Below are 21,019 nucleotides of genomic sequence, written 5' to 3'. Positions count from 1 at the left end.
AAAATTGGCAGTTGATGATTTTAAAATGGTGTAGAAAGTTTCTGCAAGTCATAAAAACACATAATTTGTTTCATGACATGTCTTCAACTTAGTATTCTGCACCGTCTCCAAAAACAGAGTGATCGCATAGATCCAAAATGGCTGAATCAAAAATGGAGACACCTGCCACAAGTGATTCTAACTCCAAACCTCAGTGTTGACAGATCACTGTAGAAGAACTACTTAGGCCACTTAGCCATGTAGGCCACAAAGAAAATGTGTGGCAATCATTCATGAGAGGCATCAAAACAACACAATACTTAGACCACTTAGCCACGTATACCACAAAGAAAATGTGTGGCAATCATTCATGAGAGGCATCAAAACAACACAATGAAAAGTGGCCATCAAACTGTAGATGCAAGTCAAGTTTGTCATTGCTTTTCAAATCATAGTAGAACATAATATAATCTTTGTAACTAGATACGCCCGCAGAGGTCCAACCCTGAACAGTTGGGGCAAAAATGGACACAATATTCAAGCTTGATTCAGGTCCGAATTTGGATTGTAATTAAATATTTGACATATTATAGGTTTCTGAATAAATGTAGTCAAAGAACTTGAAATTGGTTATATGAATTGAATTTATATTCAATTAAAGATTTCTTGCTGTTTTGCAATACTTAGTAAATCTGTTGTCAGACTATAAACAAATAAAGTTCAATTAATTCTAAATGTCATATTAGTAATTTATGAAAATAAAAAGGGAGCTTAAATCAATAGATATAAACAATTCACCAACGTTTCATGAGAATTGGTGACAGCATTTTTGAGTTATTGTCCGAAAACTGGAAAATCACCCCTTTTTTTAATGAATAAAACCCCATAACTCAGAAATGTAAAATGTAAAATTTACATCAATACATACAAACAATTCACCAAAGTTTCATAAGAATTGCTGAAAGCATTTTTGAGTTTTTGTCTGAAAACTGGAAAATCCCTCCTTTTTTATGAATAAAACCCTGTAACTCGGAAACGTAAAATCTAAAATTTATAAAAATCGTAAGGGAGCTCATGTCAACAGATATAAACAATTCACCACAATTTCTTGCAAGTTGGTGAAAGCATTCTTGACTTATTGTCCGAAAACTGGATATCCCCCTTTTTTTAATGAATAAAACCCCATAACTCTGAAACGTAAAATCTAAAGTTTATAAAAAACGAAAGGGAGCTCACGTCAATAGATATAAACAATTCACCAAAGTTTTATGCAAATTGGTTAAAGCATTTTTGAGTTAATGTCCGACATGTTGACAACGGACAGACGGACAGAGGTATACCATAATACGTCCCGTAAACGGGCGTATAAAAATGATTCTTCTTTCATCTTTTTTTTTTTTGGAAAACGTTAATTCATACATACTACCTTTTATTTACATACCATGTTAAGATATTCCACATGATGTTTTGTGGCAGCAAATACTACTGTCTGTTCTGATTGGTCAATAATATTCTTCAGCAGATGAATTAAAACTGAAGCCTTGTCATCTTCTCTGCATCCAAAGAAAGACATCTGGAATAAAATGAGAAAAAAACAACAGTCTGAATTAGTCAAATGTTAATTCTTCTCACTTTGACTCAAAAAATGACCATTACAAGTTCTTTTCATTTTTCAGTTGGTTTTTTTAAATCAGTAAACAAATTTTCCTGTAGTATTTTTCATTGTTTTAGAAATTTTTTAATCAGTAAAATCACAAAATATAATCAGCATTATGTACAATTTTTATTGTTGCCCTTTCACAAAAAAAATCTGAATTAGTGAATTTTTATTCTTAAACCCAATAGAATAAGTAAAATTTGTATTATTCTTGTCATGTTTTCGGGAGGAAAAAAGAATCAGTTTATTATTATTTATTATTGCAGACAAAGATGATCAGACACAGTACAATATACCGTTTAATTTGTGGTAAGTTTACTAATAAAATATTCAATAAACCACAAACACACAGAAATTTTTATGCCATAATGTCGCATGTTTTTAAAACAAAAAGACCAAACTGTTTTTAAATGGTGTTGTTCAATTCAATATGAATAAAAGGAGATGTGCGTATGTATCAATGTGACAACAATCCAACAGTACAGTTAACAAAAGACATCTAGAGAGCAGTCTTCCATTATAGGCAGGTACCTATGAAGTGCCTATTAAATTTGTCAAGCCACTAAATTGTCTGCAGCAATTTTCTGTACACTTTCCTATTATAAATATGGAATTGAAATACTTTATGAAGAGATTTAATTTATATGTACCTTTAAATTTTCACTGATCTTTGTTTCAACATCCAATCTGATCAAGATCGGGTCATGAAGACCTGCTTTGGCAAATTCCACCAGAAGTTTAGGCAGTGTTGCTGAAAACAACAGGGTCTGCCTAGTCTCAGGAACTCTATGTAAGATCTCTGTCATCTGTTCCTGGAAACCCATCTCAAACAGCCGATCAGCCTCGTCAAAAACTATGTACTCTATAGTCCGTAACTTCAGATTCATCTCTACAAGGACATGGAGCAATCGACCAGGTGTTGCTATTATTCTAAAAATATATTAATAATATTAATAATTACTGATTCATTATGAGTATCACATATAGAGGACACATTGAAATGTCTTGAGTGTACATTGAAAAACATCAAGATCTTACTACATATACTAAACTCACAATAGAGAAACAAACAGTCATACAAAAGATTTTATATTTTACTAGGCATCACTGTGTCCTTCTGTTTGTACCTTTTCAACAAACACCTTTAAGATAAGAATAATAGGCCACCATTTTCTGTCTTTTAGCTTTTATTGTATCGTTTAATTAAGTTTTAGTGGTTCTACTCTGGGAATTGTTTATCCTAGCTGTATTTGGCAAATCCTTGCTCTTCAATTTCATACTTTTTTTTGCCTTTTTAACTTTTCTTATTATAACGTCACTGATGAGTCTTTTGTAGACAAAACGCAGTCAGTGTTCTCCCCAGGATTTTTGGATAGCACCAGGGTAACGCGTGTGAACAGCTTGGTGAAATGATTCATACAATCAGTTGTGTCGCGTGGCGTCGCTATATTTCTAGTTACTGCAGTTTTTATGTCTCTTGTTTTAATTCTGTGGTACTGTGTTACATGTATGTCAGAATATTATTGGTTAAACAGATCAATAAACAGTTTGTATACTTTTAATATTTTTTAAAAATAAATAAAACAGGATTCATTACATGATATTCATCTAAATTTAAAGTAATTAAATCTTTTATAAAATCCATGATCAATAAAAATAAAATATCATTGAAACAGGAACATATATATTATTAGATATACTGTTCCCAGATTCAAAAGAGAACAAAAATGTTCAATTTAAAAAACTTTCTAGTTTCTAGAAAGAAAGTTGTTGTATGTGAAAGGATTCCTGTCCTGGGGATATAAAATTAACAAGAACAAAATTGTGTTATAATTTGAACCATAGATTTCATGTACATGTAAATATTAACCTTTCTTGTCTTTGGTGATAATCAAACATATATACAGACTTAATACTGTACTGAAATCTAAATCTTTATTTGTCATGATCCATTTAAAAAAAATTTCCTAAATCTATAAATTTATCTTAGGTCTATAGATCTATAAGTAACATATTCAATGTCAACAACATTTTCCCGCCTAAATGACAGGAAGTAGATATAAATAAATAGATTTAACATGTGCTTATGGATTAAAATTGCAAGATCACTTCTGTTATTCATTAATGATCATATGGATATAGATATCCAGTTTGAAGGTACAGTCATGCATTTTATTTATAGAATAGATTGCAGTTAATTGTAAATAATCTTGAATATTCTACGTGAACTAACTGGGTCATGTGATCCTTCCCCTTTGAATTACTTGTTGACAGTTTGAAACCGGAATATCATGCAATAACTATGTCATAATTAAAGATAATTTTGGCCATGGTTTAATCATAGACATATAAAACTATAATATAAGTATTGAGCTAACTTTATAATGTACAAAATATGTACCGTCGTATGTACAACTATCGGGTCAACACGGTTTGTGTACAAAGTATTTGCCGACTTGTCAGGTGGTGAGTGAAGCCTTAAGATAGTTATCTTTGATCATAAAGTTATGATCTCTAAATTAAAACACAAAAGAATCATGTAATAAGTGTTAATTACATCGATTAAATCCAATCAACAAAGGTTAACCTCATAAAGGTAAATCGATCACGTGGTGTAAACAATCCATGTTGAACTGGTTTGAACTGGTCAAATTTCACCTGGAGTTTTATACCGCACGGAAAAGATTTAACAAGTCGTTTAAAACTGGGGCATGGGGAGAACACTGCAAAACGTGTGTCTGCCGTCTGGCATACAAAATTTTAATCCTGGTATCTATGATGAATTTATTCATGCTTCAGCTTACATAGTTTTGCTTTTTAGCCTGTCTATTGCGTGAGTAATAAAAACTCAAAAGGTGAAAACGAAAATGAATGCCATTGCAAAAATGAAAACTGACCAAAAGACAAACATTGTTGCCTCTTTGATGCATTTCACGTTTCCATTCTACAAAACACAAAATAAAAAAACTAAAGTATGGGCTTAGTTCACCGAGTGAACAAGTCGAAAAAGGAAAATAGACAATAACTGATTTTTTTGCGTATTTGGGCCATTCATTAAATTTACTGTCGTCTATCCCATTGAGAGGGTACATTTTAACCAAAGCTGCAACAATTATCTAAAGTACTGTGGATTGACTATTATTTGTTGGATTCCAATTTTGTTGACCTTATGAGTAATTTGAATATTCAACGTTGTACTAATTTTCAATAGGTTAGTATCCAGACTTTTACAAAACCACAAAATCAAATATCCACAAAAAATGCAATTTTTTCTCAATGTGTGAGAAAACAATTTTGAAATGAATGAAAAATTACTAGGTTTAATTCACCATTTTCTACATCAGGAAATACCTGTACCAAGTCAGGAATATGACAGTTGTCTTCCAATCGTTTGATGTGTTTGAGCTGCTTTTGATTTTGCCATTTGATAAAGGACTTTTTGTTTTGAATTTTCCTTGAAATTCTGTATGTTTGCTATTTTACTTATTTCAAACATCAAGCAATATTTAATTTGGAAAAGATTTGTCTTTTAAAATTGAACAAATTCTTTGATAACAATTTCTTTTAATCTTTGTAATGACCTATGAAATGTACTAAAACCTTCACAAAAGAGACATAACTGAGAATTAAAAGACATGAGCTTGGATATGACACTAAAAAATTGTTCCATTTTATTTTAAGTGAACAAATGGAGACAACTCCTGGCCAAAAAAACTTAGTTCTGCATAGAGAAAAGAAATAATGGTTTTATTTGTAAATTGTAGAATTAAAATGTTTATTGGTTGTTGATCTTTTTCTATGTATTTAGGATTGGCTGAAGACATTTCTAGTATACCTCCACCATTCATTAAATTTCAATTACTTTTATGATAGGGAGACCTCTGTGGGTGAGTGGTCTAAGTAGCATGACAACACTGAGGTCGTGAGTTTGAATCCTGCACATTGCAGTTGCTTTCGACTCCAATCTTAATTGACTAGAATTGTCAGTTTTCCTACCAAAGGTTGGTGGTTCTCTCCAGGGACCCTGGTTTCCTCCACCCATAAAAACTGAATGCCACCAAAAAGCACAATATTGCTAAAAGTGGTGTTAAAACACCAATCAATCAATCAATTCTTATGATAGTACGATCTATCTCTCTCAAATAATAACCACCCATCCAATTTTAATAAAAGTGTCTCCCCTCAAGCTATTAATTCTGGAACAGCTCTAACTTACATGTCAGGGTTTTCATGAAGGGCAGCAAACTGATCATCCATTCTGTAAAATAAAACACATTTCATATTTTAGTCACAACTTTTAAAGACTCTGTGTTACAAGGAACTTGACATATGGTTTAGACACTTGTCTATTATTGAAGACAGTATGTTGATCTCTATAATATATTTTGTGTTTTTGTATGTTGTTGACCTCTATAATATATTTTGTGTTTTTGTATGTTGTTGACCTCTATAATATATTTTGTGTTTTTGTATGTTGATGACCTCTATAATATATTTTGTGTTTTTGTATGTTGTTGACCTCTATAATATATTTTGTGTTTTTGTACGTTGATATTTTGTGTTTTTGTATGTTGATGACCTCTATAATATATTTTGTGTTTTTGTATGTCGATGACCTCTATAATATATTTTGTGTTTTTGTATGTTGATGACCTCTATAATATATTTTGTGTTTTTGTATGTTGATGACCTCTATAATATAATTTGTGTTTTTGTACGTTGTTGACCTCTATAATATATTTTGTGTTTATGTACGTTGATGACCTCTATAATATATTTTGTGTTTTTGTACGTTGTTGACCTCTATTATATATTTTGTGTTTTTGTACATTGTTGACCTCTATAATATATTTTGATTTTTTGTACGTTGTTGACCTCTATAATATATTTTGTGTTTTTGTACGTTGATGACCTCTATAATATATTTTGTGTTTTTGTACGTTGATGACCTCTATAATATATTTTGTGTTTTTGTAAGTTGTTGACCTCTATAATATATTTTGTGTTTTTGTATGTTGATGACCTCTATAATATATTTTGTGTTTTTGTATGTTGATGACCTCTATAATATATTTTGTGTTTTTGTATGTTGATAAGTTACTGTCAAGTGTTGATGTATAACACTATTATCCTTTTATTTCAATTGTTAAGGATAACATTAACCTATAATATTTCTCTATTTTGAAACTGAGGATTGTCTCATTATGTATATCCAAAACATCAATAAAATTGAGAATGGAAATGGGGAATGTGTCAAAGAGACAACAACCCGACCAAAGAGCAGAAAACAGCCGAAGGCCACCAATGGGTCTTCAACACAGCAAGAAAATCCTGCACCCGGAGGCGGGCTTCAGCTGGCCCCTAAACAAAAATGTGTACTAGTTCAATGAAAATGGACGTCACACTAAACTCCAAAACATATAAATGAACTAAAATTAAAAAAAACATACAAGACTAACAAAGGCCAGTGGCTCCTGACTTGGGACAGGCGCAAAAATGCGGCGGGGTTAAACATGTTTTGTGAGATCTCAACCCTCCCCCTATACCTCTAGCCAATGTAGAATAAAGAAACACATAGCAATACGCACAGTAAAACTCAGTTAAAAAGAAGTCCGAGTCCAATGTCAGAATAGGTAACAAAAGAAACTAAGCAAAATGACAATGATTCATAAATGAACAAAGGACTACTAGCAGTTACTGACATGCCAGCTCCAGACCTCAATTTAACTGATTGAAAGAATATGTCTTCATCATATGAAAATCAAGCACAATCCCTCCCGTTAGGGGTTTAGTATCATACCATCATAAAATATATGAGAAGAACATAACCCGTATCAAGTTTATATATAAATTATCTACAAAATAATATATTGAGTTATCATTTTTAGTTTCCTGTAATGTTGCTTAGTTTATACCACATAATTATGAAACCATGTGCAAATAAACAAAATTATATTACATTTCTTTTCAACAAGACAAAAGTATTTATATGGGGAAAACAATCATTAATTTCCCCTGAATAATTTAGTCATGTCCTATGGGAACATGGTTTTTTACTGTGGTGAACATTGTATTATATCCTTTGGTGTTTTTGTCGTTGGGTTGCTGTCACATTAACCTTTACCCTAGACTCATTTTATTCATATCTCTTTTGTGCAAGGAAAATAGATGTATTTAAAATTTAAAGCTCCATACACTACAGACCAACTAATTTTCGTGATTTGGTGCATAGAAAACAGCATGAATATATATAAACTTGAATCTTAACTTATATAAATACATCTAGAATAAAATGCTCCGCAGGGCGCAGCTTGATACGACCGCAGAGGTCGAACCCTGAACAGTTGGGGCAAGTATGGACACAACATTCAAGCTTGATACAGCTTTGCATTTGGATTGTGATTAAATATTTGACACAGCATAGGTTACTGACACAGAATGAATGTGGTCTAAGAACTTAAAAATTTTAAATTGGACATTCACCTATTATGGTCCAATATCCAAAATCTAAATACATGGTTAGATTCAGCATATCAAAGAACCCCAAGAATTCAATTTTTGATGAAATCAAACAAAGTTTAATTTTGGACCCTTATGACCTCAATGTGGACAAAGTTGATAACAGGGCCCAAAAATCAAAAATCTAAATACATGGTTAGATTCAGCATATCAAAGAACCCCATATATTCAATTTTTGTTGAAATCAAACAAAGTTTAATTTTGGACCCCGATTTGGACCAACTTGAAAACTGGGCCCATAATCAAAAATCTAAATACATGTTTAGATTCAGCATATCAAAGAACCCTAAGAATTCAATTTTTGTTAAAATCAAACTAAGTTTAATTTTGGACCCTTTGGACCTTAATGTAGACCAATTTGAAAACGGAACCAAAAATTAAGAATCTAAATACACGGTTAGATTCGGCAATATCAAAGAACCCCAATAATTCAATTTTTGATGAAATCAAACAAAGTTTAATTTTGGACCCTTTGGACCTCAATGTGGACCAATTTAAAAACGGGGCTCAAAATCCAAAAACTATATACACGGTTAGATTCAGCATATACAAGAACCCCAAGAATTCAAGAATAAAACCCCATTGGAATTGGTCAAGAAATAAGCAATTTATACGAAGTATCTTCTTTTGCACAATACTGTGCAATTAAATAATTCTTGCTATTGTGCAATACTGTACAATTGAAGATTTCTTGCTATTGCGCAATACTTTGCAATTGAAGATTTCTTGCTATTGTGCAATACTGTGCAATTGAAAATTTCGTTGCTATTGCACAATACTTATTATATAATAATTTACACATCCTGTTTGGTGTGTATCTCCTACCATATCATTATTATTTGCTTTTAAATATAAATCAGAAATAACCAACTTAAAATGGAAAATTTTAAAGGGAAATTTTAAAGGAAAAAAAAAAAAATCCCCCCCCCCCAAATTTTTTGAACCCCCTTATGATTCATCACCCCCAAACTCAATCCCAGCCTTCCCTTTGTGGTATGGTACCTTGCAGTACAATTTCAGAGAGATCCATACACTTAAACACAAGTTATTGTCTGGAAACTATAAAAATGTGTTTTTTAGCCCCTTTTTGGCCCCTAATTCCTAAACGTTTAGGGCAATTACCCCCAAACTCAAACCCAGCTTTCCCTTTGTGATATGGAACCTTGTAGTACAATTTTAGAAAGATCCATACACTTACACACAAGTTATTGTCATGAAACTAGAAAAATGCTTGTTTTTTGCCCCTTTTTGGCCCCTAATTCCTAAAATATTGAGGCAATTACCCCCATCATCAATCCCAGCCTTCCCTTTGTGGTATGGTACCTTGCAGTACAATTTCAGAGAGATCCATACACTTGAACACAAGTTATTGTCTGGAAACTAGAAAAATGCTTATTTTTGGCCCCTTTTTGGCCCCCAATTCCTTAATGTTTTGGCAAATACCCCCAAACTCAATTCCAGCTTTTCCTTTGTGATATGGAACCTTGTAGTACAATTTCAGAAAGATCCATACACTTACACACAAGTTATTGTCATGAAACTAGAAAAATGCTTGTTTTTTGCCCCTTTTTTGGCCCCTAATTCCTAAAATTACCCCCATCATCAATCCCAGCCTCCCCTTTGTGGCATGGTACCTTGCAGTACAATTTCAGAGAGATCCATACACTTGAACACAAGTTATTGTCTGGAAACTAGAAAAATGCTTATTTTTGGCCCCTTTTTGGCCCCCAATTCCTAAACGTTTCGGCAATTACCCCCAAACTCAATTCCAGCTTTCCCTTTGTGATATGGAACCTTGTAGTACAATTTCAGAAAGATCCATACACTTACACACAAGTAATGGTCATGAAACTAGAAAAATGCTTGTTTTTGGCCCCTTTTTTGGCCCCTAATTCCTAAAATTTTGAGGCATAACCCCCAAAATCAATCCCAGCATTCCTTTTGTGATATGGAACCATGTGGTACAATGTCAGAGAGATCCATACACTAACACACAAGTTATGTCTGGCAGTTACAAAAATGCTTATTTTTGGCCCCTAATTCCTTTACTGTTGGTACCATAACCCCCAAATTCAATCCCAACCTTCCTTTTGTGGTATTGAACCTTGTGGTAAAATTTCATAGAGATCCATTCACTTAAACTAAAGTTAGAGTGCGAAAACCAATGTGTCTTCGGACGACGACGACGGACGACGACGACGACGCCAACGTCATACCAATATACGACCACAAAAATTTTTTTGCGGTCGTATAAAAACTGAAAGAAAGAATATACCTGTCTCCTCCTAAGATAACGGCTGCTTTAAGTCCAGTAAACTTTCCAAGCTGAAATAACAAGACATTTTATATCATCTTTGTTTCGTCTCATTGGATAAAAAAGGTTGAACACTTTTACTTTGTAAAAATGAAATATATCTATATGTATCTTTGTCGTAATACTTTTTGCGAAAAATTAAGGTTTTCTTTTTAGGGACAAGTAATTTACTAAGCAGTTCTTTATAGAGAAGAAGCTGACATTTCCAATTGCTTTAATTTTCAAAAATAACCATAGTTGTTGTCTCATTGACACACAACACAATTCTCCTTTTATTCATATTTTTACTTTCTAAGCTCAGAATGTGCTTCAATGCAGGTATTTCTAAAAAGGTCAAAAATAAAATTTAAATTGTTTGATGTTGCCTCCCTACCCACCTGATAAAGCAGCCTACCAGAAAAGTTTTATGACAAATCATTCAAATAAAAAGATTTTTTCCTGCTCTAACATTGTTTCTTGTCTGAAACATGTAACTTATGTTGTTGGCCAAAAAAAAAATCCCTACCTACCTACCAAACCCTTCACGGCATAGGTAGGCAACATCAAACAAAGATTTCTTAAAGGGTGGCCTAAATTAAAGGCCTCTTAAAATGATATTGGGACCCAGCAGTAAATAAAAGTAATACCCATGAGGGTCTTGTATGGTCGCTACAGTGGAACATCAGGGCTTTTCTATTTATATAATGGATGTGGGATAGTAGGAAGGGAATTCCAAAATCTCCCCACAATCGGCTATCTTTGCATATATCATAGCACACACAACTATAAATGATCCAATGACCCAGGTCCAAAAATAAAATTTCCCTTATTAGAGGGACGGTAGGAGGGGGTGTCATCCCTAATTCCCCCAAAAAAATAAATCATTCTTTCCCGGATCCTGAAAAAATAATCATTAATTCCAGAGGCCTGATTAGGGTAAATCTTGAATTTCCGCGAAAATAAAGGCCAAATCCCGAATTCCCGCAAAATAAAGGCCTTATCCCGACAAAGGTCCTCCCACCTCCTCTTATTACCCTCCAACATATAATGGAATAGCCCTCACTATCATTTAAAAGTAACACTTTTTACAATAATACCTCCTTTGTAAATTTCAGTGTTTGTAATGCCAGCTCTCTAGTGGGAGACAGGATCAAAGCTCTAGCTCCAGTCTTTGCTGAATGTATCTTTAACTTCTCAAACATAGGCAGAAGGAATGCTGCCGTTTTTCCACTTCCTGTCCTTGCCATGGCAACAACATCTTTACCTTCTATCAACAAAGGTATGGTCTAAAAGAAAGAAAATAATCAGTGTACCTCAAAAATCATAAATGTTGATGTGAGCACGTGTATAGCAAGTGAGATAATAGAGCAATGTTTAAGAAATAATTCTAACCATGTAAAAATGATATAAACAAATCTATGGCTTGCATGAAGTATTTCGATTCTAATAGGACAAATATGGCAATTTGAAAAACTGAGGTGACAGTAAGATTGCTGTCTGTAAGGCAGTTCTAAATTACCCCCTGTAGGATAAAAGCTACAAATTTAAAATAAATCTAAGGCTAGCATGAATTATTTTGTTTCTTCAGAATTGATAATTACTACCTTCCTTCCACATGTTCCAGTTCGTCTACTTTTTCTTTCATCATGTTTTTTTCCCTTTTAACTTGAGTTGTTGTTGGTTGCCATTTTTGTTTATTGTCTTTAGCATGAATCAGGCAGTTGATATTCTCTTTTGAATTGTTTAATTTTTTATCCAGCGAGGGCCTTTAACAGCTTGCTATCCCATATGGCTTCTTCTCATTGTTAAAGGCCATACCATGACCTATAGTTGTTATCACCTTTGTCCTGTGGTCCTGATGGATAATTGTGTCATTGATATTCATAACACATCTCCTTATCATTGTATATATTTACTAATAAATTACCTTTCTTTGAATTGGTGTAGGTATCTTATATCCTTTGTCCTGTGGTCCTGATGGATAATTGTGTCATTGATATTCATAACACATCTCCTTATCATTGTATATATTTACTAATAAATTACCTTTCTTTGAATTGGAGTAGGTATCTTATATCCTTTGACTTGTGGTCCTAATGGATAATTGTCTCATTGATATTCATAACACATCTACTTATGTTTGTATATATTTACTAATAAATTACCTTTCTTTGAATTGGTGTAGGTATCTTATATCCTTTGTCCTGTGGTCCTGATGGATAATTGTCTCATTGATATTCATAACACATCTCCTTATCATTGTATATATTTACTAATAAATTACCTTTCTTTGAATTGGAGTAGGTATCTTATATCCTTTGTCCTGTGGTCCTGATGGATAATTGTGTCATTGATATTCATAACACATCTACTTATCATTGTATATATTTACTAATAAATTACCTTTCTTTGAATTGGTGTAGGTATCTTATATCCTTTGTCCTGTGGTCCTGATGGATAATTGTCTCATTGATATTCATAACACATCTCCTTATCATTGTATATATTTACTAATAAATTACCTTTCTTTGAATTGGAGTAGGTATCTTATATCCTTTGTCCTGTGGTCCTGATGGATAATTGTGTCATTGATATTCATAACACATCTACTTATCATTGTATATATTTACTAATAAATTACCTTTCTTTGAATTGGTGTAGGTATCTTATAGCCTTTGTCCTGTGGTCCTGATGGATAATTGTCTCATTGATATTCATAACACATCTACTTATCATTGTATATATTTACTAATAAATTACCTTTCTTTGAATTGGAGTAGGTATCTTATATCCTTTGTCCTGTGGTCCTGATGGATAATTGTCTCATTGATATTCATAACACATCTACTTATTTTTGTATATATTTACTAATAAATTACCTTTCTTTGAATTGGAGTAGGTATCTTATATCCTTTGTCCTGTGGTCCTGATGGATAATTGTCTCATTGATATTCATAACACATCTGCTTATTATTGTATATATTTACTAATAAATTACCTTTCTTTGAATTGGTGTAGGTATCTTATATCCTTTGTCCTGTGGTCCTGATGGATAATTGTCTCATTGATATTCATAACACATCTACTTATCATTGTATATATTTACTAATAAATTACCTTTCTTTGAATTGGAGTAGGTATCTTATATCCTTTGTCCTGTGGTCCTGATGGATAATTGTCTCATTGATATTCATAACACATCTACTTATCATTGTATATATTTACTAATAAATTACCTTTCTTTGAATTGGAGTAGGTATCTTATATCCTTTGTCCTGTGGTCCTGATGGATAATTGTGTCATTGATATTCATAACACATCTCCTTATCATTGTATATATTTACTAATAAATTACCTTTCTTTGAATTGGAGTAGGTATCTTGTATCCTTTGTCCTGTGGTCCTGATGGATAATTGTCTCATTGATATTCATAACACATCTCCTTATTTTTGTATATATTTACTAATAAATTACCTTTCTTTGAATTGGAGTAGGTATCTTGTATCCTTTGTCCTGTGGTCCTGATGGATAATTGTCTCATTGATATTCATAACACATCTCCTTATTTTTGTATATATTTACTAATAAATTACCTTTCTTTGAATTGGAGTAGGTATCTTATATCCTTTGTCCTGTGGTCCTGATGGATAATTGTCTCATTGATATTCATAACACATCTCCTTATTTTTGTATATATTTACTAATAAATTACCTTTCTTTGAATTGGAGTAGGTATCTTATATCCTTTGTCCTGTGGTCCTGATGGATAATTGTCTCATTGATATTCATAACACATCTACTTATCATTGTATATATTTACTAATAAATTACCTTTCTTTGAATTGGTGTAGGTATCTTATATCCTTTGTCCTGTGGTCCTGATGGATAATTGTCTCATTGATATTCATAACACATCTACTTATCATTGTATATATTTACTAATAAATTACCTTTCTTTGAATTGGAGTAGGTATCTTATATCCTTTGTCCTGTGGTCCTGATGGATAATTGTCTCATTGATATTCATAACACATCTACTTATTATTGTATATATTTACTAATAAATTACCTTTCTTTGAATTGGAGTAGGTATCTTATATCCTTTGTCCTGTGGTCCTGATGGATAATTGTCTCATTGATATTCATAACACATCTACTTATTATTGTATATATTTACTAATAAATTACCTTTCTTTGAATTGGAGTAGGTATCTTATATCCTTTGTCCTGTGGTCCTGATGGATAATTGTCTCATTGATATTCATAACACATCTACTTATCATTGTATATATTTACTAATAAATTACCTTTCTTTGAATTGGAGTAGGTATCTTATATCCTTTGTCCTGTGGTCCTGATGGATAATTGTCTCATTGATATTCATAACACATCTACTTATCATTGTATATATTTACTAATAAATTACCTTTCTTTGAATTGGAGTAGGTATCTTATATCCTTTGTCCTGTGGTCCTGATGGATAATTGTCTCATTGATATTCATAACACATCTACTTATTATTGTATATATTTACTAATAAATTACCTTTCTTTGAATTGGAGTAGGTATCTTATATCCTTTGTCCTGTGGTCCTGATGGATAATTGTCTCATTGATATTCATAACACATCTACTTATCATTGTATATATTTACTAATAAATTACCTTTCTTTGAATTGGAGTAGGTATCTTATATCCTTTGTCCTGTGGTCCTGATGGATAATTGTCTCATTGATATTCATAACACATCTACTTATCATTGTATATATTTACTAATAAATTACCTTTCTTTGAATTGGAGTAGGTATCTTATATCCTTTGTCCTGTGGTCCTGATGGATAATTGTCTCATTGATATTCATAACACATCTACTTATTATTGTATATATTTACTAATAAATTACCTTTCTTTGAATTGGAGTAGGTATCTTATATCCTTTGTCCTGTGGTCCTGATGGATAATTGTCTCATTGATATTCATAACACATCTACTTATTATTGTATATATTTACTAATAAATTACCTTTCTTTGAATTGGAGTAGGTATCTTATATCCTTTGTCCTGTGGTCCTGATGGATAATTGTCTCATTGATATTCATAACACATCTCCTTATCATTGTATATATTTACTAATAAATTACCTTTCTTTGAATTGGAGTAGGTATCTTATATCCTTTGTCCTGTGGTCCTGATGGATAATTGTCTCATTGATATTCATAACACATCTCCTTATCATTGTATATATTTACTAATAAATTACCTTTCTTTGAATTGGAGTAGGTATCTTATATCCTTTGTCCTGTGGTCCTGATGGATAATTGTCTCATTGATATTCATAACACATCTCCTTATCATTGTATATATTTACTAATAAATTACCTTTCTTTGAATTGGAGTAGGTATCTTATATCCTTTGTCCTGTGGTCCTGATGGATAATTGTCTCATTGATATTCATAACACATCTACTTATCATTGTATATATTTACTAATAAATTACCTTTCTTTGAATTGGTGTAGGTATCTTATATCCTTTGTCCTGTGGTCCTGATGGATAATTGTCTCATTGATATTCATAACACATCTACTTATCATTGTATATATTTACTAATAAATTACCTTTCTTTGAATTGGTGTAGGTATCTTATATCCTTTGTCCTGTGGTCCTGATGGATAATTGTCTCATTGATATTCATAACACATCTACTTATCATTGTATATATTTACTAATAAATTACCTTTCTTTGAATTGGAGTAGGTATCTTGTATCCTTTGTCCTGTGGTCCTGATGGATAATTGTCTCATTGATATTCATAACACATCTACTTATTTTTGTATATATTTACTAATAAATTACCTTTCTTTGAATTGGAGTAGGTATCTTATATCCTTTGTCCTGTGGTCCTGATGGATAATTGTCTCATTGATATTCATAACACATCTACTTATCATTGTATATATTTACTAATAAATTACCTTTCTTTGAATTGGTGTAGGTATCTTATATCCTTTGTCCTGTGGTCCTGATGGATAATTGTGTCATTGATATTCATAACACATCTACTTATCATTGTATATATTTACTAATAAATTACCTTTCTTTGAATTGGAGTTGGTATCTTATATCCTTTGTCCTGTGGTCCTGATGGATAATTGTCTCATTGATATTCATAACACATCTACTTATCATTGTATATATTTACTAATAAATTACCTTTCTTTGAATTGGAGTTGGTATCTTATATCCTTTGTCCTGTGGTCCTGATGGATAATTGTCTCATTGATATTCATAACACATCTACTTATCATTGTATATATTTACTAATAAATTACCTTTCTTTGAATTGGAGTAGGTATCTTATATCCTTTGTCCTGTGGTCCTGATGGATAATTGTCTCATTGATATTCATAACACATCTACTTATCATTGTATATATTTACTAATAAATTACCTTTCTTTGAATTGGTGTAGGTATCTTATATCCTTTCCGTGATATACCTTTATATACTGAATGAGATAATCCTGAAAATAACAATCATAATCTAAAATAAATGAAAATTTGAAAATGACAATGATAAATCCAAATCAATAATGACATGATAATGACGATGAAAATTTGAAAATAAAAATGATAACTCAAAAATAACAAGGTCTATTTGAAAATAACAATGATAATTTGAAAATAACAATGAAAATTTGAAAATAACAATGAAAATTTGAAAAGAGCAATGAAAGTTTGAAAATACAAATGATAATTTGCAAAAAACCAATGATTATTCAACATTGTTGAAAAAATTTTCAGTGTCTTTTTCAAATATTCATCGTTGTTCAAATTATCATTGTTATTTGTTACAAATAACAATGATAATTTGAACAACGATGAATATTTGAAAAAGACACTGAAAATTTTTTAATAAAAAAAAGATCCATAGACTGGAATCCTTTAAGTATTATCACCAATAGAATAAAATATCTAATATAAAAATAAGAAGATGTGGTATGATTGCCAATGAGACAATTCTCCACAAGGTCACTAAGTCTTTAAGATATACCTTATCTGTAGACTGACATTTCCATTTTTTTTTATCTTACACATTAATTACCCATAGACTGAAATCCTCTGAGTATTAAAGATATACCTCACCCTTAGAATAAAATATCTTAATTTTTAAGATATATGTATACCTTATCAAAAGAATGACATTTTCATTTTCTTTTTAGTACCCATAGACTGAAATCCTCTGAGTATTAAAGATATACCTCACCCATAGAATGAAATATCTAAATTTTTAAGATATATGTATACCTTATCAATAGAATGACATTTTCATTTTCTTTTTAGCTTAAATATTATGTACATAGACTGAAATCCTCCCGATGTCTTTTTAGCTTATATACATGTATTAATTACCCATAGACTGAAATCCTCCAGATGTCTTTTTAGCTTATATATTAATAAACCATAGACTGAAATCCTCTCGATGTCTTTTTAGCTTATATATTAATAAACCATAGACTGAAATCCTCCCGATGTCTTTTTAGCTTACAAATTACTCGTCCATAGGTTTAAATCCTCCCGATGTTTTTTTAGCTTACACAATAATTACCCATAGACTGAAACCCTTCTGATTTCTTTTTAGCTTACAAATTACTTACCCATAGACTGAAATCCTCCTGATGTCTTTTTCTTTCTGTTATGCTGTGTAAGAAGTTTTCTAGTATCTTTAGCCTCTTGATCAGAATTTTCACCATCAGACGTATTGTTGGACTTCTCTGAAGCTTTCTGAAAAAGAAAATAAATCAATATCATTCATGCTGCTTTAAACTAAAATCTACCAGTTTAGTTATCTTACATGGGATAAGTTACTGACTTGAGAAGAATGAATTAGAAAATACACAGTGTTCTGACCAAACTTTATAATACAGGTAAATAGAAAGTACCACAGGCATAGCTTCACCTCTGATTCTATCGAGGCATGGCTAGGGGATCTGGGGGGCAAAGCCAACAACCTCCCCATGCTCCCCTGAAACTATTAATGTTTTGCAAATGAAATATTATGATTTTTATAATTTCAATCAGAGGAACATATTACAAACTTCAACATCTGTTTCAGTTCATCATAGTTAGGCAATATGCCTGTGACCAGGATAGAGTCCCGACCTATAAATTATAAAAGATATATAACTGAAAGTATATATAACATAACCTCTTTCAATATAAAATAAAAGTAAGACCAAATCAAATTTTACTACATGGCCGAAACGACCAAGGCCAAACTTGCCCCATGGCCGAAACGTCTTGTTTCCTTTTTATCTAGGGACCTTCACTCTATATAATGACTCCCTGATATCTCAGCCCATAACAAACTCGGACTAACAAACTTGGCCTATAACAAAATCGGCCTCACAAAATCAGACTATAACAAACTTGGACTACTAGAAGAATATAAGTATGATGATGGATGTTATTTTCTTTATTTGAATTATTTATCAGTAATTTGATACGATCAAAGTAACCTCTGTCTTTTTTCAAATTTGACTTCAAATCTATTTTTAGAATAATAAATGTTTGCTTCCGCTTGTCTTTATAAAACATTGTATCTGTTTGATGTGACCATTTAAATATAATTACTCTTTAAATTGGTGAATCCATTAATAAAGAATTACAGATTAATGAAATTGTTAACAAGCCTTTCAATGTCAATCAAATTTCTCTTAGTTTGTATATACTAATTATGAACAACAAGGATTAAACACAATACAAACACACACACGCCAATCATTAAAACACCTTTTACCAATAAAAAAAAACATACTATAAACATACAAGTACAAAGGAGAAATTCACAATAATATTTCAAATAGAAGTTAATTATCCTCATTCAAAAGTATTAAATTCAAACTTATATTTCCTCTCATCCCCCCCCCCTCCCCCTTTAATGTTACAAATGACCAGACCCTTATATCATGTATATATTTTTTGTCAAAAATATTTATCATTATCTCAAAAATTCGTATAGATTTTTTTTATAAATTAAGTAATTTTTAAAAAAAGTAGGAAAAAACTGTTTACAATACAATTTAAAAATCATAGTCCTAGTTTGTTCACTTTATTTCTTCATATAAATAAATTATAGTAATTTCGTACCCCCCATTTCGTACCCTGGCAAAAACCATTTCGTACCCTGACCATATCGTACCTTGACCATTTCGTACCTAATGGAATATCTACATGTATACCATTTCGTACTACCTCCTAGAATATTTATAGGTATACCATTTTGTACATAATGGAAGTTTCTATGTATGCCATTTCGTACCTGACATGTAAGATTTATATGTATGCCATTTTGTATCTCTTAGATTTATATGATTTTGATTTTTTCGTAATAACTGTTATCATTGATATGTCCCTTTTCGTACATGATTATGGAAGATTTATGTGTATACCATTTCGTATGTGTTTCATTTCTAGGTTAAAACATCCAAGCCATTACCATGATTACTGCATTAGGCATTAGTATAAAATCAAAACACTGTATTTTTTATTATGTAATCCTATCGCAAATTTGATGAACGAGGTCTAGTTTAATATGACTTTTTATTGAAAGTTTTTGTTTTAGTCCGAGTTATCCAACAGATATAATAATTATATAATTACCCTGATGGACTTTTCTAAACTTGAATCTACAACTTCAAAATCCGAGTCATCGTCATCTTTATTTCTGTTCCACTTCTTCTCTCTCATTCTTTTGACTTTATTTTCGTTTGCAATTGCAGCACGGGATTTCCCCTTACGCTCATTATTTTGGCTTTCCTCATGTTTATTGTCTTTTGCGTTGTTTTTTGTCTTTTTTCCGTCAAATTTGTTAAACTTTGAGTTGTTTGGCTTTTTGGCTTTGGATTTATTTTGTTTCGCAAAGTGCTTAGATTTCTTTTTTGATGTCTTCATCTTATTTTTCGTTCTTTTTACAGTCCAACATGCATGTGATCAGGGGAAATCATAGAGAGGGGAGCCTAACTCGCTTCGGATGATACTCAGATAATGGCGGATTTATTTCGGAAATATCTAGATTTTACATAATAAATAAACATAAAGTCCGAACATACCGATAAATTATCCTGCTAATTCGATTGGCTTAAAGTTTTTTGGTGTTTTTATTTCGATAAGTGTATGAACCCTTGACCGGTTATTTGGGGTCTTCTTTTACAGTTTCAAAATAGGATAACAATCATTGTCACGTGCTCGTGTGTGTTAAAGCACACGAATGCACTCCATAAAAGTGTTTTCTGCGTGTATTATAAAAATATGAAAATGATGGGGGGGGGGGGGGGGGGGGGGGGGGGGGGGTCTAATTGAAAATATTTCAGACTTCGAAATTACTTTCTCAAAAAAAGGCAGATGTTTGTCTGTTCTTAATATTTCTTGAATTAATGTCTTTTCTTCCCCTGACGATATCTAAAAACAAATTTAAGGAGGGGGGGGTTAAATGTTTGATTCTAAATGTCTTTACAATCGTAAAATTTTCTTCAACGCGGATGAATCAATATTCAGCCAGAAATTTACATAAAA

The 21,019-nt window shown here is 31.7% G+C and overlaps 1 protein-coding gene and 1 long non-coding RNA gene across 3 annotated transcripts in view; both read right to left on the bottom strand.

The window, feature by feature from the left end:
* The window catches only part of LOC127731841 (ATP-dependent RNA helicase DDX54-like), a 57,100-nt gene extending 36,632 nt beyond the window's left edge, over positions 1-20,468 (bottom strand). Inside the window, exons 1-8 of one of the 2 annotated variants that reach the window (XM_052240687.1) lie at positions 20,108-20,468; positions 18,103-18,229; positions 16,898-16,968; positions 11,546-11,734; positions 10,431-10,480; positions 5,853-5,894; positions 2,287-2,566; positions 1,421-1,552 (exon numbers count right to left, since the gene is read on the bottom strand). In XM_052240687.1, the coding sequence (XP_052096647.1) occupies positions 1,421-1,552; positions 2,287-2,566; positions 5,853-5,894; positions 10,431-10,480; positions 11,546-11,734; positions 16,898-16,968; positions 18,103-18,229; positions 20,108-20,398 (1,182 nt within the window). In that variant the 5' untranslated portion in view covers positions 20,399-20,468. Of the gene's footprint in view, positions 1-1,420; positions 1,553-2,286; positions 2,567-5,852; positions 5,895-10,430; positions 10,481-11,545; positions 11,735-16,897; positions 16,969-18,053; positions 18,061-18,102; positions 18,230-20,107 lie in introns of those variants that run through there. The other variant, XM_052240688.1, reaches the window with a different exon arrangement.
* On the bottom strand, positions 9,237-10,416 carry LOC127731857 (uncharacterized). Its single transcript, XR_007995850.1, has 2 exons — positions 9,639-10,416; positions 9,237-9,317 (listed from the first exon to the last, which is right to left on the bottom strand). It is a non-coding gene; the product is annotated as an uncharacterized LOC127731857 (long non-coding RNA).
* Positions 20,469-21,019: the final 551 nt, after the last annotated feature.

This window comes from Mytilus californianus, unplaced genomic scaffold, assembly GCF_021869535.1.
Source record: "Mytilus californianus isolate M0D057914Y unplaced genomic scaffold, xbMytCali1.0.p SCAF_21, whole genome shotgun sequence".
NCBI classification, from domain to species: Eukaryota; Metazoa; Mollusca; class Bivalvia; order Mytilida; family Mytilidae; genus Mytilus; species Mytilus californianus.
The sequence above is the reverse complement of the archived record's forward strand: the minus strand, read 5'-3'. Positions and strand labels throughout refer to the sequence as shown.